Raw genomic sequence first — 16,333 nt, 5'->3', positions numbered from 1 at the left:
ACAAATGGATACGGAGACAACTGCAGGAACAAACTTGCCAACACAGTTTTCAAGCTGACAAGCAGCTATTCTTTATTGCTGCGCCGGCAGACACGGGGGATAACTCCTCCTAACGTGTGTCTCTCTATTACTACACAAGCCATCCTTATATAGTCCCTGGGCATACATACATATTCATGAGGCTACGTATGGATTACATCACTTTCCAGAAAGCTCCCCGCATGTGTACAGAACTGTGGTGGTGTCTCTGAGGGGTGTTTACTTCTTCCAACAATCTTCATCACTTCTGGCAGCCTTTGAAGCACGCGCAGTAGATGCTCATACCAATTTAATTGGTTCACTAGCACCAGAGACATAATAATCCCCCTATCCTCCTACTTATCAGTTAGTTTACCCACAGCCCATCCTGGACACCTGCTATTCCCAGATACTCCTTATCCCTGTGTCCTGTTTTTCTAGACTGTTTTCCTTAAGACCACATCAACTATAACGATTGATCTTGTGCCAGTATGTTCTCTATCTGTACTCTATTTTTTCTATGTATTATGCACCTCAGTAATTTTCCACTGCTACTGTTACAAAGACATTGAACTTAACATTGCTTAAAACTAATTCTAAAAGTTTATAAATTCCATTTTGTGATTTTCTGTTCCCCTTGTTTCACCTTGGACAACTCTTCAATCATGTTCAAAGCCAACACTTTCTACCCACCTGTGCCTCTAAACCCTTCCTCATGAGATTACCCTGTGCAGGACCAGGACCCCGTGAGGTGCTGCTTGCACCAGGCACGTGGTGCCCGAGTGTATTTTACTGTGTAGGACACTTTTCCTTGCTCCCCTCCATGCTGGAGCTGTGCACAGGAGCTGCAGCATCAGACACCAGATTCAATGGAGAATTCCGGTGTGAGGAGAAGTGGTGCAAGTCCCAGGTGGACGCTGAGAGCAATGTTGGGTGGGGAGGTGAGGAGCGAGGTGCTCAGTGCAGCGCTGGACCTTAAGGGCTGCTTTTCCTGCCTGTGCAGCCTCTGGAAGAGACACTCGGGATCAGTGGCAATGGAACAGGAATTTCTGAACGGAAAAGTGATAAAATAAACCCTTTCAAATCACTTTTATCAGATGCTCTTTGTAATCTCCCTGCACTCAGAAACCTCCAAATTCCCTGGAAGACAATCTGGAAGACTTGACAAAATGCACAGGGTGAGACATGGCTCGTCAGGGTTTAATGAGCCCCATGGTGTATTTGGGCTGAGTCCATGAACCTCAGGTACTGAGAGGAGACTGAAGAAACCTCTCAAGAAGTCCAAGTCAGAAACAAAGCCCCAGGTCCCTTCAGCATTAATAGCCCCCACTGAGGGCTGTTCCTGACAAAGCCTCCCCAGGGCCTCATTAAAGCAAGTACCTGTAGTCTGTGATTACAGCAGACAAAGGCAAAGTGCAGGTGTCTGATGGTGAGAACACCCTTGGTGTGTTTGATGAAGCAGAAAGGCCAAGCCCTGAGCACAGCCCTTGGAGAAGTAGAGCCTGAAATGCTGAGAATGAAAGTTCTCCTCCCAGGCCTTGATGAAAGAGGCAAGTGCCATAGGGCAGGGGACAGAGACCTTTTGTTCTCTGGGGCCTTTCAGCCTTGCCAGAATCCTCCCTCATCTCTGCTGCAGGCTGTCCTGCACTGGCCCATGCCTGCACCTCTGTCCCTTCAGGCTGCTGACACCCATCTTGCTTTCCCAGCCAGCTCTCACCTGGCATTTCTGTCCCTTCAGTCCCATCTCTGCACCCATGGCTGTCTGTGCCTTGAAACACAAAGCCATGGGCTGAGCCAGACTCCCTCTGGGTCACCTCTTGCACCACAAGTCCACCTTTTGACACACATTTCTCTTTCCTAACTTGGAGTCTGAACCTTCCAGGCTGCACTCTGTAGAGGTTTCCTTCTCTTCCTGCTAGCAAGAAAACCTCCATCATCTCTGAAGCCACATTTCCAGTAGTTGCAGGCTGCTACTATAGTGTCAATCCATAAGGTGGAGTGAATATCCCTCATCAAGCTGATCTAAAGGAGGCTTCTAGAGGAATGGGTGATGCCATCAGGATAGAGAACTGAGCACCATGGGAGAGCAGTGGGAAAGCCAATGGTCTGGATTGAGAACTTGCTGGCAAGAGCCAAGAGGAAAGGTGTTGTCCTTGGGTGCAAGGTATCCCATGCTGTGGGGACAGGGCACCTCATCTGGGACAGCTTCCTGCCTGTAGCCCCCTCTCTGCTGCGCACACCCCACTCTCTGCCCGCACTCACCAGTGTCTCACAGGAGCTTTGCACTTCCCCTGCAGCAGACACCTGACTGCAGGAGGTTCCTGCATTGGCTCAGGGATGGATCCTGCATTCCAGGCGAGTTTGGGCAGTGCAGGAGAGGGAGACAGGAAGGTTGGCTCATGGGGCAGATGAGCAGTGTTCAGGCACCCCCCAGCTCTGGGCATTCCCCATGTGCCACACTGAGGCATGTTCCCATCAGGGAAACTTCTCAGACAGCCTCTGGTGTGTCCAGGGCCTGCAGCCACACTGCAGGAACACCTACTCCTCCTGCACCTACAGACATCAACTGCTCTCCATTGCTGGGCTCTGTCATAGGATCATAGAACAGTTAGGGTTGGAAAGGAACTTAAGATCATCCAGTTCCTACCCCCTGCCATGGGCAGGGACACCTCACACTAAACCATGTCACCCAAGGCTTCGTTACCCTTTGTCCTGTCACTAGAGTCCCTAATGAATAGCCCCTCACCAGCATCCCTACAGGCCCTAAGAGAAACCTACAATCTTCTGTCCTGCTTGTAAGGGTTTGTTAAAGCCCTGAACCATCACCTTGCTTCTTGCTGACTTCCCTCCAGCCTCCCTCACCTCCCTGCACTCTGCTCATTGCCACCAGGAACCAACTGAAGAGTCCAGAAGCTCTCAAGGCTTCCTCAGGGGTGACCATGTTTCTCCATTCCCCATTGCTGGATCCATGGAGTGCCAGGTGTGAGGTTCCTGCAGAGGCAGAGATGCCCCTGGGCAGAGCCCTGCTGCCGGGAGGGGTGTGCAGGGCAGAGCTGAGCACACAGCCCATGGGATGGGCTCTGGCAGCACTGAGAGGGAGCAGAGCTGGGCACAGAGCAGCAGCTCCTGGCAGGGACAGCTCCAGGCAGCAGAGCCATGGGCAGGGAGTGGGGGGAAAGTGCAGCCCAGGCCTGGGGAGGCTGCGTTCAGGCAGCTCTCTTGGTGTCTGCCTTCCACTGCAGGTGGCTGCTGGACATGCTCTGCTGGGCACAGTCCTTTGCTTCTCCCCATGAGAGTTCCTTGATCTGCCCTCTGAACCCTGCTGCCCTGCTCTCAGCACAGGACACGTGTTTGTGGGGGTTCTTCAGATCCATTTGTGTGTGAAGGCATCTTACAGGGAGTGCAAATGTAAGCACAGGGCAAATGGGAAAGGACTGATGGACACTGCAGCTCTCCTGCCTCTGCACTAAGGTAGAAAGAGCTGAATACTTCTGGCTATTTCAGTACTCTTCCGTTTTTCAGTCATACATAGAATGTTTTATACCCCTAAAAAAACCAGCATTGTTATGCCATTAAATAAATAACACAGATAAAATATGTTAAGGCCATGCTGAGCCTCTCTTGTGCAGCCCAGACTCATCTGAGTCATAAGTACAAGTAGTGAACTTTATTTTAAAGTTGGATTTCCTCTGACATCCCTTGTGAACATCAGAGCTGAACAAAACACTGCTTCACTGATAAAATGAGTACCATCCAACCTGGCCTTGAGCACAGGCAGGAATGGGGCACCCACAGTTTCTCTGGACACCCTGTGCCAGAGCCTCAGCACCCTCACAGGGAAGGAATTCCTCTTAACATCCAAGCTAAATATCCCCTTTTTCAGGTTAAAACCATTCCCCCTTGCCCTGTCACTGCACATGATGTAAAATGCCCCTCTCCAGATTTCCTGTAGGCTCTGTCTAGGTATGTGCAGATTGCCAAGATGCCTCCCTGGAGCCTTCTCTTCTCCAGGCTGAACACCTCAAGCTCTCTCAGCCTGTATTCATTCAGTTATGAAGATGTGCGGAGGAGTACCCCAGCACTCAAAGAATATTTGTGGCCCTTCATAAGCCCGTCATTGTAGGATCATAACAGAACAAAGGTTGGAAGAGACCCCAGGAGGTCTCAACTCTAACGTGTAAGGGACAGGATCAGAGCATGTAGTTCAAAGCTTGATTCCAAGCTAGAAAACCACAAGTCCAGAGATCTCAGGTCCCCATTGGCCTTCTGTTTTCTGGCCTGGACAAGCCTAGCTGCCCCAGCCTCCCCCCACAGGCACTGCCTGTCCTGAGGGCCCATTGCTAAACCCACTGCTGCTTGCCAACAGCATTCCTGAACTGGGGATCTGAAACCTGGATGGAGTATCCCAGAGCATCCCTTCCCTTGTTCTCCTGCCCTGCTCCTGCTCATACAGCCCATGGTGCTGCTGTCCTCCCTTGCTGCCAGGGCACAGCTGCCTCCTGTCCAGCTCCTGCCCACCCAGACCTTTCCCATGGGCTGCTCCCAGCCAGGCAGCCCCAGCCTGGGCCATTGCAGGGCAGTCCCCTTCAGGGACCCCTGTGTCCCCTGCTCTCCTGCCCAGGACACCCTGAGAGCTCTGCAGTCCCCCCCATGCCATCCCATCTCCTCACACCAGCACAACAGCTCCGACCCTTGGGCTCCTCAAGAGCTCTTCCTGCTCCAGGCACAGAGCAGCCATCCCAGAGCTGGAGCAGCCACAAAGCTGCTTTCATTCCACTTCATTCCTGCAATATGAGGACACATCACAGAGAAGAAGTTGCTGCAGGATGGTTTATTGTGCTTAAATGGAATGAGAGACCCCCTTGACACCAACTTGTGTGTCAGACAAGATGCATGGATAAATAAATAGCAGGGAATGAAAACTGACATCATCACAAGTGGAAAAAGAAAACAGCTGGAAAGCAACAAAGACAGATATGCCCTGTCACGACCTACATTTGGAGCTCTTTCCAGAGGAAAGCAGGCACTGTATGGCTGATCAAACACATCCAGTCAGCAGCTTCCTCACAGCATCCTTGAGCTCCTGGTTCCTCAGGCTGTAGATGAGGGGGTTCACTGCTGGAGGCACCACCGAGTACAGCACTGACACCACCAGATCCAGGGTTGGGGAGGAGATGGAGGGGGGCTTCAGGTAGGCAAAGGTACCAGTGCTGACAATCATGGAGAGCACAGCCAGGTGAGGGAGGCACGTGGAAAAGGCTTTGTGGCGTCCCTGCTCAGAGGGGATCCTCAGCACAGCCCTGAAGATCTGCACATAGGATACCACAATGAACACAAAACAGACAAATGTTACACAGACACCAATCACATGAAGCCCAACTTCCCTGAGGTACAATTGTGAGCAGGAGAGCTTGAGGATCGGGGGATTTCACAGAAGAACTGCTCCACAGCATTGCCTCTGCAGAGGGGTAGTGAAAATGTATTGGCTGTGTGCAGCAGAGCATTGAGAAAGCCACTGGCCCAGGCAGCTGCTGCCATGTGGACACAAGCTCTGCTGCCCAGCAGGGTCCCATAGTGCAGGGGCTTGCAGATGGCCACATAGCGGTCATAGGCCATGACAGTGAGGACAAAATACTCTGCTGAAATGAAGAAGAGAAAGAAAAAGAGCTGTGCAGCACAACCTGTGTAGGAGATGGCCCTGGTGTCCCAGAGGGAATTGGCCATGGATTTGGGGACAGTGGTGAGGATGCAGCCCAGGTCCAGCAGGGAGAGGTTGAGCAGGAAGAAGTACATGGGGGTGTGGAGGTGCTGGTCGCAGGCTGTGCTGGTGATGATGAGGCCGTTGCCCAGGAGCGCAGCCAGGGAGATGCCCAGGAAGAGCCAGAAGTGGCAGAGCTGCAGCTCCCGCGTGTGTGCGAATGGCAGGAGGAGGAAGTGGGTGATGGAGCTGCCGTTGGACATCTGCTGCCTCTGGGCATGGGCACTGTCATGGGAGAAACAGGCAGTGATGGGTTAGGACAGGAGGGATGTCAGATACAGAAGTGCAGTTTACACGCTCACGACTGTGATCACTTTCATGTTGCAGAGGAAAGGCTGAGAGTGAATTGCTCATAGTTGTCTCTGAGGTTGGTTGGTTTGTTTGTTTTCACAGTGTCACAGCTGAGAAGTGACTTTTTCAGGGATACAATTCCTAAGTAAGTTTTTAAAGGCAACTCTGAAAAGTCTCAGCTTGACAAAAAAGGCTCAACTGTCTGTGGGTCAGTGCCTATTCGGGTTCATCAAATAACAGTCCATCTGGTTCTCAGCTGCCCTGCACTTTGTAGAGAGAGTCAGCTCCTTGCCCATCAGAGCATGTCCAGCAGCCACCTGCAGTGGAAGGCAGACACCAAGAGAGCTGCCTGAACGCAGCCTCCCCAGGCCTGGGCTGCACTTTCCCCCCACTCCCTGCCCATGGCTCTGCTGCCTGGAGCTGTCCCTGCCAGGAGCTGCTGCTCTGTGCCCAGCTCTGCTCCCTCTCAGTGCTGCCAGAGCCCATCCCATGGGCTGTGTGCTCAGCTCTGCCCTGCACACCCCTCCCGGCAGCAGGGCTCTGCCCAGGGGCATCTCTGCCTCTGCAGGGGCTCAGGAGCAGTTCACACAGTCCTGACAAGACTCTCGGTGCCTTCTCCAAAGCAGAGAAGTGAATTCCCAGCTCCCACTGCCCAACCTGCCCACCAAGATTAAAAACATCAAAGCTCAGGATCTTGCCTTCAAAGGCAAACGCTGCCTCAGTGTCTTTCCGTAGGACCCTCTGCAAACGTGCTCAGAGTGATGTGGAGCTCTGAGCAGCCCTGACACACACAGAACCCTCTCCATGCACAAGAGCTGCACACCCACATTCACAGCCTGCAGCCAGCACAACCCGGCACAAGGGACCTGCCTTGTCCTGTCCCTGCCATGGTGCAGAGGGAAGCCCTGCTCTGCACCACATCCTCCTCCTTATCTACACACAGAAACCAAGAGAGTCCTCCTGACACATCCCATGGACTGTCCCAGGCAGCAGCTTGAGGAGATCCCTGCAGCAGCTGCAGCTGCATTGCCCTGCACCCACAGCCTTACCATGCACAGGGCTGGGAAGGTTCCTCCTGCAGGGAGCTCTCAGCATCCTCCACTGCCAAGTGCCTTTAAGCTCTCTGAGGCTCACAGGTCTCCTCTTGGTCCCAGCTCAGCAGCAGAGGCCCAGCCCAAGGTGGCTCTGCCTCTGCCCCTCTGAGCTCCCTGCAGGGCTCCCTGAGGCTCCAGGGAACTCTGTGGCAAACAGCCTGAAGCAAGCACTGATGCTCCCTCCCTCAGCTGGGAGCCACTCTGCCTTCCTGCTGTGCCATTGCTCTGATGAGAGACAGTTTGTTCTGAGCATCAGCTTTCCTTAGAATTACAGAGTCATTTGGAAAAGACTCTTAGGAACATTGAGTCCACCATTAACCAAACAGTGGCAAGCCAACACATTAACCATGGCCCTTAGAACTTATCTCTTAAATACCTTCAGGGATGGCAGCCTGTTTCTTGTTCCGTCATGAGACAGGACAGGCAGACCAGGATAGGCTGGGATCTCCTTTACGCCTGATGAAAGAACGGATTCAGCTTGGTCAGTTGAGCCATCTCCTCCTGGGATTGCATCCCTGGGGTTGGAAGGGGACTCAGCTCCCTCCCAGGCTCACCACACACCCACAGGATACATGATTCCTCCTGTCTTTGGTCAGGTCTTCATCAAAAGGTCACCTACATTTGAGGTCCTTGTCTCAGCTTTCATGGTCATTACGAGTGATGGGGGCCAGGACTGAAGTGTCCAGTTGCAAATCTCTGGTGACATTTGGCATTACAGGTCTGGTCAAAGTTACATGCAGGTAATAGAGACAGGTTGACGAGATGTTCAGGCTGGAACATGTTCTTGTAGCACTCAGAGGCATGAGGCATCAGTTGCTATCATTGAAGCAAGGTCTGTCCTTTCTGCCACCCATTAGCTGCAGGCATTGAGTGAACACGAAGTCCATCACTGCAGGGTCTTTACTTGCTCCCTTGATGATCCAACTTGTGAACAGCCCAAGCATTCTAACTTTGTGCTTGGGTACATCTGGCCTTCAGAGATAGCATCCTCAATGCACATCGATCGGTCATAGCAAACCTCATCAAGCTCAAACAGGAATTCAAGAGCACCAGGATGAGCTGCTGCTACTTCAGGCACATTTAAAGAAGAAACAAGATAACACAGGACCACCACTAAACAAAGCACGAGTACATGCAGGTAGATCTCAGATAGCCTATCTCCTCTTTGCCTCAGTTACCACCAGCAAGATCTCTCAAGACTTCGTGCTTTGAGAAAGGACCCTGGATGGGGAAGCTGTACAACCAGCACTGGATGGAGATCAAGGCAGGGGTTAGGGGCTTTGCACGTTACACCCTTACCAGTCCATGAGACCAAAGGGGTGGCATTCAAGGTGCTGAGAGAATGTTTTTTACCAGGACCTGCTGGTCTGTTCCTGCCCCACGAACAAAGGCACTGGACTCTGTGAGGCGTCATTTAAAATGCTGCTCCTTAGATCTAGCTCTGCAAGGAGAGAATTGCACAGATAATCTCATGTCCCTTTGATGGCTGAAACCCCAGGAGGTGCAGCATGGAGACAAGAACGATGAGGAGGGTGGATGGCCCCTGCATGAAGGGGAAGCTTGGATTTCTGGATGTCCTCTATGTGACAGGGAACAGGTTGGGTTGGCTTTTGTCACTGGGGATCAGAGGAGTCAGTAAGAGGGACATTGTGCTCACAGTTACAACCTACTGCATCAGGGAGAGCAAACAGTAAAGGTCTTTTGTCAGCACCTGAGGAAGCCTCCAGGTTAATGAGCAGGTTGCTGTGGAAGTGTAATTGCCCTGGCGTTCCCTGGCCAGGCAAAGCAACAGGGTGCAACAGTGTGGAGGGTCTTGGCACAACCGGATAAACACAGATGCAGGGTGGGCCAACAGGGGTGATGCTGCCCTGGACCTGATCCTAGCCACCAAGGAAAAGCTGCTCAGAATGTGACCATCAGTGTTAGACTTGGACGTTGTGAGCATTAATAGTGGGGTCTCAGATGTCAAAGGACATGAGGAAGGCCAGCAGCACAGAACAGACTCTGGACTCCAGAGGAGAAGACTTGGACTTACTTGGGGACAATTCCAAGGGTTTCCATGGGAAGGGGCACTGATAGTGAGGGAGCACGAGCAAGTCTGATAAGGTAGATGAGAAAATGAACATGAGCCAGCTGCAGTGTGTGCTTGCAGCCTAGAAAGCCAAACGTATCCTGGGCTGCATCAAAAGGAGCGTGACCAGCAGGTTGAAGGAGGTGATAATAGCATCATAGAATCATAGAATAGTTAGGGTTGGAAAGGACCTTAAGATCATCCAGTTCCAACCCCCTGCCATGGGCAGGGACACCTCACACTAAACCATATCACCCAAGGCTTCATCCAGCCTGGCCTTGAACACTGCCAGGGATGGAGCATTCACAACCTCCCTGGCCAACCCATTCCAGTGCCTCAGCACCCTAACAGTAAAGAATTTCTTCCTTATATCCAGTCTAAACCTCTGCTGTTTAAGTTTCAACCCATTACCCCTTGTCCTATCATTACAGTCCCTAATGAATAGTCCCTCCCCAGCATCCCTGTAGCCCCCTTCAGATACTGGAAGGCTGCTATTAGGTCTCCACGCAGCCTTCTCTTTTCCAGGCTGAACAGCCCCAACTTTCTCATCCTGTCTTCATACAGGAGCTGCTCCAGTCCCTGATCATCCTTGTGGCCTCCTCTGGACTTGTTCCAACAGTCCCATGTCCTTTTTATGTTGAGGACACCAGAACTGCACACAATGCTCCAGGTGAGGTCTCAAAGAGTAGAGTAGAGGGGCAGGATCAGCTCCTTTGAACTGCTGGTCACACTCCTTTTGATGCAGCCCAGAATACGGTTGGTTTCTGGGCTGTAAGCACACACAGAAGCTGGCTCACGTTCATTTTGTCATTGACCAACACCCCAAGTCCTTCTCCGCAGGTCTACCATGAATTTCCCTCTTGCCCAACCTCTGGCTGTGCCTGGGATTGCTCCCACCCAGGTGTAGGACCTTGCACTTGGCATGGTTAAACTTCATGGGGTTGGCATCAGCCCACCTCACAAGTGTGTCAAGGTCCCTCTGGATGGCATTCCTTCCCTCCGGTGGATCAACAGAACCACACAGCTTGGTGTCATCAGCAAACTTGCTGAGGCCACACTCAATCCCACTGTCCATGTCAGGGACAAAGATATTAAACAAGACTGGTCCCAACACCGATCCCTGAGGGACACCACTCGTTACTGGTCTCCAGCTGGACATTGAACCGTTGACCACAACTCTTTGAAAGCAACCATCCAGACAGTTCTTTAACCATGTCCCTTAGAACATGTCTTTTATATACCTCCAGGGAGGTATATACCTCCACTTCAGTGGGCAGCCTGTTTCTTGTCTTATCATCAGACAGGACAGGCAGGTCAGGACAGGCTGGGATCTCCTTTACCCCCCCTCAAGGAAGGGATCCAGCCTGGTCAGTTGATACATCTCATCCTAGGATTGTTGGCCTGGGGCTGGAAGAGGACTCAGCTTCCTCCCATGAACACCACAAACACACAGGAGGTCTCACTTCCTCAGAAGGGGAAAATGTACCATTATATAGATGATGTCTTAAGCAGAAGACGCTGCCCCAAGAACTGCAGCAATCACAGTGTGGCAAGCACTCCATGGTGCAGAAGTTGAAGTTCCACCTACACAATGTCAGAAACCAAGCAACCAATACCTAATGAGGAATTAAAACCATACCAGTCACTGGGGCCTGTACACCCCCACCACCCTCTCACAGCAGAATGTGGTTTTGCTGAGCATGGCTCTTCCTGTGACCTATTCAAACTGGTCCTGATGGAACAAACAGAACTTTAATGTTCAGGTTGCCTCTTTCAAAGACACTGAACCCCACGGAGCGACCCCTCCATCCCAGTGCTCCTGAGGCCCCCCAACACCCAACGGATGGGGTGGGGCAAGAAAAGGCCATGGGCTCTGTCTCAGCTCCAGCAGCAGAGCAGGAGCCTCTGGGACCTGCCCCTGGGTTGTAGCCTTGGGCACAGAGAGTCCGTGGGGAGAGGGGACAGGAGGGACATGGGGGGCACAGGTCCACAGGCAGCAGCGCTGCTGTCACAGAACACACACACACAAACTCTATGGACATCAATAAAGCAGAGTCCAGCACAGAACCCTTCTTGTGTGCCCCGTGGGGACAGGGATGCCCAAGCCCTCACAGGTGCCCACAGAAGCTTTGGCTGCCCCATCCCTGGCAGTGCTCAAGGCCAGGTTGGACACAGGGGCTTGGAGCAGCTGCTCCAGTGGAAGGGGTCCCTGCCCATGGCAGGTGCTGCAACTGGATGAGCCTTAAAGTCCCTTCCACCCCAGCCCAGTCTGGCATCCCAAGATTCAGGAATCAATAGCGTGCTGAGGAGAGGATGACCTCGAAAGGAGGATGGAAAGGGGACTCTCAGGCTTTCCCAGAGCACACAGAGCATTTCCCAGTTTGGAATATAGAAAACATTGGACCGAGGCCATGCAGCCAAAGGGAGGCTGAGCAGCTCTGTTGGGCTGCAGCTAAGGGCTGTCCGAGGCAGAAGTGGGAAGGAAGCAGAGAACAACACAACGTCCTTGGATTGGGGTTACCCAGCTTTGCAGTGACAGGAACTGTCACAATAGTTCCAATTGGAGAAAAGATTTAATTTCATTTCTTTCATTTAATATTGTTTCATACAAGTAAAATATTCCTCACATTGAGGGTAGTGAGACAGTGACAGACTCTTTCTGAGAGGAGCATTGCCTGCCCAAATCCTGGCAGTGCTCAAACACAGGTTGCACACAGGGCCATGGGATCAAGCTGCTCCAGTGGAAGGTGTCCCTGCCCATGGCAGGGGTTGGATCTGGATGAGCTTTAAGGTCCCTTCCAGCCCAGCCCAGTCTGGGATTCCAGGATTCTCTGCTGTGCCAATGTCAGTCACTCTGCACTTGCCGTAGGTGCCGTGACGCCTGTTCCATTGCCCAGGCTGAGCTGTGACCCCTCGCATGCTGCACCTCCGCACCAAAGGCACTGAGGAAGAGCAGCCCCTGAGGGACCTCCCCGAGCCGGCTGGGCAGAGCCTGGTGCCCCCCCTTGCAGTGACTCCCGCAGCACCCCTGGGTGCCCAGTGGCCATGGGCACGATGCTGCCGCCATCACAAAGCCCTGGCGGTCGCTGTGGATTTGCCCATTGTGACAAATGGGGCCCCCACGCTGAGCTGAGCGGGGGCTATTGAAGGAGCCAGAGCCCTGCAGGAACCAGTGCACAGGAGAACCCTCCTCTGAGGGTCGGGAGCTGCATCTGCCGTGGCTGCCCTGCACATCCAGGGCCGTGTGCTTTGACTTTGCCATCCTGTTTGAGTGTGGCTGCAAAGACATTGTGGGTGCTGCTGTGAAGGGAGGAGAAGCTGTCAGGAGATGTGCTGGTGCCATGGCAGCTGTAGGAGCAGGGCATGGCTGAGGAGGAGCTCAGCCCTGGGCTTGTTGATGTGCTTGGAGCTCAGCTCTGCCTGCAGAGGTGCTGGGGGCAAAGCAGGAGCCTTGTGTGTGCAGGAGCTGCTGGGGTCAGAGGTGCTCAGAAGGTGTCAGGGCAGGAGCAGCCCCTGGCAGTGCAGCTGCTGGTGCTGTCACTGGGAGCTCAGCACAAGGGACCTGCCTGGCTCCGGCAAGGCTCACGGAAGCTCACCGGGCATTGCGGAAGGTGGCAGGGCACTGGCAGGTTCCAGTGATCCCTGTGCCGGCATTCCAGAACACACAGACATTTCTGAACTGAAAAGTGATAAAATAAATACCTTCAAATAGCTTTTATCAGATTATCTTTGTAATCTCCCTGCTCTTGGAATCCTCCAATTGTGCTTTGTGATCTGAAAGACTTAACTAAACCCAAAGGTTTTAATGAGCCCCATGGAGCATCCCCTGCTCTCTCAGCCTCGCTTCATCGGGGACGTGCTCCAGGCCTTAGAGCACAGCAGTCAATGGCTGGACTCGATGTTCCCAAGGGTCTTTTCAAATGAAATGATTCTGGGATTTCATCTGACATCTTTTGCGAACGTCAGATCTGGGCAAAACACAGCTTCAGAGCAAACCTGACTCCCATCCAACCTGGCTTTGAGCACTGCCAGGGATGGGGCAGGCACAGCTAAGATGTGCTCCAGCCCTCGAGGCATCTTTTTGGCTCTTCATAAGCCCATCATTGTAGGATCATAGGAGAACAGAGTTTGGAAGGGACCCCAGGAGGTCTCCAGTCCAACCCATCAGGGACAGGATCAGAGCACTTGGTTCAAGGCTTGATTCAGTCTGAGTTGGAAATCCCCAAGGCCAGAGACTGCACAGCCTCTCAGGGTGACCGGATGCAGCACTTGCCTGAGCCTATGGGAACAAGGTTTCCTTCTGTCCTGGCTCAACCTCTCCTATCTCACTATCCCCCATTGCCTTTTGTCCTCCCTCCAGGCACCATGGTGAGGAGCCTGGCTCTGTATTCTCCATGTCCTCCTTGCCTGTACAGGCACCAAGTACCCAAGAGCCTTCCCAAAATCTCAGGCCCCCATCAGCCTCCCCTTCTCCGGGCTGGATAAGCCCAGATACCCCAGCCTTTCCTGTCCTGGTTTGAGCAGTAGCAGTCATTTTTCTCCTTCTTAGTAGCTGGTGCAGTCTGTGTTTTGACTTTCGGGCTGGAAACGGTTGCTGATAGCAAAGTATGTTTTGAGTTACTACTCAAAGGTTTGGTTTGTCCAAGGCCTTTTCTGAGCTCATGCTCTGCCAGGGAGGAGGGGAGGCCGGGAGGAAGGAGACACAGGACACCTGACCCAGGCTAGCCAAAGAGGTATTCCAGACCATAGCATGTCATAGCCAGGATGTAACGGGGAGAGACCCGGAAGGGCTGTGGAGCTCTGGGGGGATGGAGGAGGTATCGGTCGGTGCTCGGTCGGGCAGGGTGGGATGAGTTATGGGTCGGTGGCTGGTGAGCTGTTGTATTCTCTTCGCTTGTTGTTTTCTTTACGATTATTATTTGTAGTAGTAGTAGCAGCAGTGATTTGTGTCATGCCTTAGCGATTAAACTGTGCTTATCTCAGCCCGGGGGGCTACATTCTTTGGATTCTCCTTCCTAACTCCCTGGGAGTCAGGGGAGCAAGGGGGGGAGTGAGTGAATGCGCTGTGCGGACTTGGTTTTAACCACGACATCATGCTCCAGTCCCTGCCTGTCCTGAGGGCCCATTGCTAAACCCAGTCCTGCCTGCTGATAGCATTCCTAAAGTGGGGATCTGAAACCTGAATGGAGCATTCCCGAGCATCATTTCCCTTGTTCTCCTGCCGTGCTCCTGCTCATACAGCCCACGATGCTGCTGTCCTCCCTTGCTGCCAGGGCACACGCTGCCTCCTGTCCAGCTCCTGCCCACCCAGACCTTTCCCATGGGCTGCTCCCAGCCAGGCAGCCCCAGCCTGGGCCATTGCAGGGCAGTCCCCTTCAGGGACCCCTGTGTCCCCTGCTCTCCTGCCCAGGACACCCTGAGCAGCCATCTCAGAGCTGGAGCAGCCACAAAGCTGCTTTCATTCCCCTTCATTCCTGCCATGGGAGGACATAGCACAGAGAAGAAGTTGCTGCAGGATCATTTCTTTCCCTTAAATAAAGGGAAAGCCCCACAGTGACACAAAGTCTATGGGTCACACAACAAGGGTGGCTTCTTAAGCAGGAGGAGATGAAAACTGACATTTCTCTGAAGACAACATCACCACAAATTGAAACAGGAAAACAAATGTAAAGCAGCAAAGACAGACATGGCATGTCATGACCTACATTAGCAGCCCTTTCTAGAGGAAAGCAGGCACTGTATGGCTGTCCAAACACATCCAGTCACCAACTTCCTCACAGCATCCTTGAGCTCCTGGTTCCTCAGGCTGTAGATGAGGGGGTTCACTGCTGGAGGCACCACCGAGTACAGCACTGACACCACCAGATCCAGGGTTGGGGAGGAGATGGAGGGGGGCTTCAGGTAGGCAAAGGTACCAGTGCTGACAATCACGGAGAGCACAGCCAGGTGAGGGAGGCACGTGGAAAAGGCTTTGTGGCGTCCCTGCTCAGAGGGGATCCTCAGCACAGCCCTGAAGATCTGCACATAGGAACCCACAATGAACACAAAACAGCCAATAGCTGAAGAGAAACCTAGCACAAGAAGCCCGACTTCCCTGAGGTAGGAATGTGAGCAGGAGAGCTTGAGGATCGGGGGGATTTCACAGAAGAACTGCTCCACAGCATTGCCTCTGCAGAGGGGTAGTGAAAATGTATTGGCTGTGTGCAGCAGAGCATTGAGAAAGCCACTGGCCCAGGCAGCTGCTGCCATGTGGACACAAGCTCTGCTGCCCAGCAGGGTCCCGTAGTGCAGGGGCTTGCAGATGGCCACATAGCGGTCATAGGACATGATAGTGAGGACAGAATACTCTGCTGACATGAAAAAGACAAAGAAAAAGAGCTGTGCAGCACAACCTGTGTAGGAGATGGCCCTGGTGTCCCAGAGGGAATTGGCCATGGATTTGGGCACAGTGGTGAGGATGCAGCCCAGGTCCAGCAGGGAGAGGTTGAGCAGGAAGAAGTACATGGGGGTGTGGAGGTGCTGGTCGCAGGCTGTGCTGGTGATGATGAGGCCGTTGCCCAGGAGCGCAGCCAGGGAGATGCCCAGGAAGAGCCAGAAGTGGCAGAGCTGCAGCTCCCGCGTGTGTGCGAATGGCAGGAGGAGGAAGTGGGTGATGGAGCTGCCGTTGGACATCTGCTGCCTGTGGGCATGGGCACTGTCATGGGAGAAACAGGCAGTGATGGGTTAGGAAAGGAGGGATGTCAGGTACAGAAGTGCAATTTACACACTTATTACTGAGCACATTTTAGTAGGAGAGAAGAGGCTCACTGTCATCATTAGAAATGTCATTAGACCGCTAAGGCTTCTCCCTTGGTACAATCTGAAGTGCATTTTATCAGGCAAAAAATCTCAGCTCTTTATAGCTTAGTGCAGAGCCGGGACAGCTGCAGTGTCCATCAGTCATTTGCCGTTTGCCCTGTGCTCAAAATTGCACTCCCTGTAAGATGCCTTCACACACAAACTGATCTGAAGAACCCCCACAAACACGTGTCCTGTGCTGAGAGCAGGGCAGCAGGGTTCAGAGGGCAGATCAAGGAGCTCTCATGGGGAGAAGCAAAGGAC

At 52.9% G+C, this 16,333-nt stretch overlaps 1 protein-coding gene and 1 pseudogene across 1 annotated transcript; both read right to left on the bottom strand.

Moving 5' to 3' along the window:
* Nucleotides 1-5,056: 5,056 nt before the first annotated feature.
* Nucleotides 5,057-5,979, bottom strand: LOC117437003 (olfactory receptor 14J1-like; annotated as a pseudogene).
* Nucleotides 5,980-14,938: 8,959 nt separating this feature from the next.
* Nucleotides 14,939-15,904, bottom strand: LOC101873978 (olfactory receptor 14C36-like). Its single transcript, XM_034069390.1, has one exon. The coding sequence runs from the start codon at nt 15,902-15,904 to the stop codon at nt 14,939-14,941; it is 966 nt and encodes a 321-aa protein (XP_033925281.1).
* Nucleotides 15,905-16,333: the final 429 nt, after the last annotated feature.

The sequence above is a fragment of the Melopsittacus undulatus genome, chromosome 14 (assembly GCF_012275295.1).
Source record: "Melopsittacus undulatus isolate bMelUnd1 chromosome 14, bMelUnd1.mat.Z, whole genome shotgun sequence".
Taxonomy (NCBI): domain Eukaryota; kingdom Metazoa; phylum Chordata; class Aves; order Psittaciformes; family Psittaculidae; genus Melopsittacus; species Melopsittacus undulatus.
This window is presented reverse-complemented; position numbering and strand designations above follow the sequence as displayed.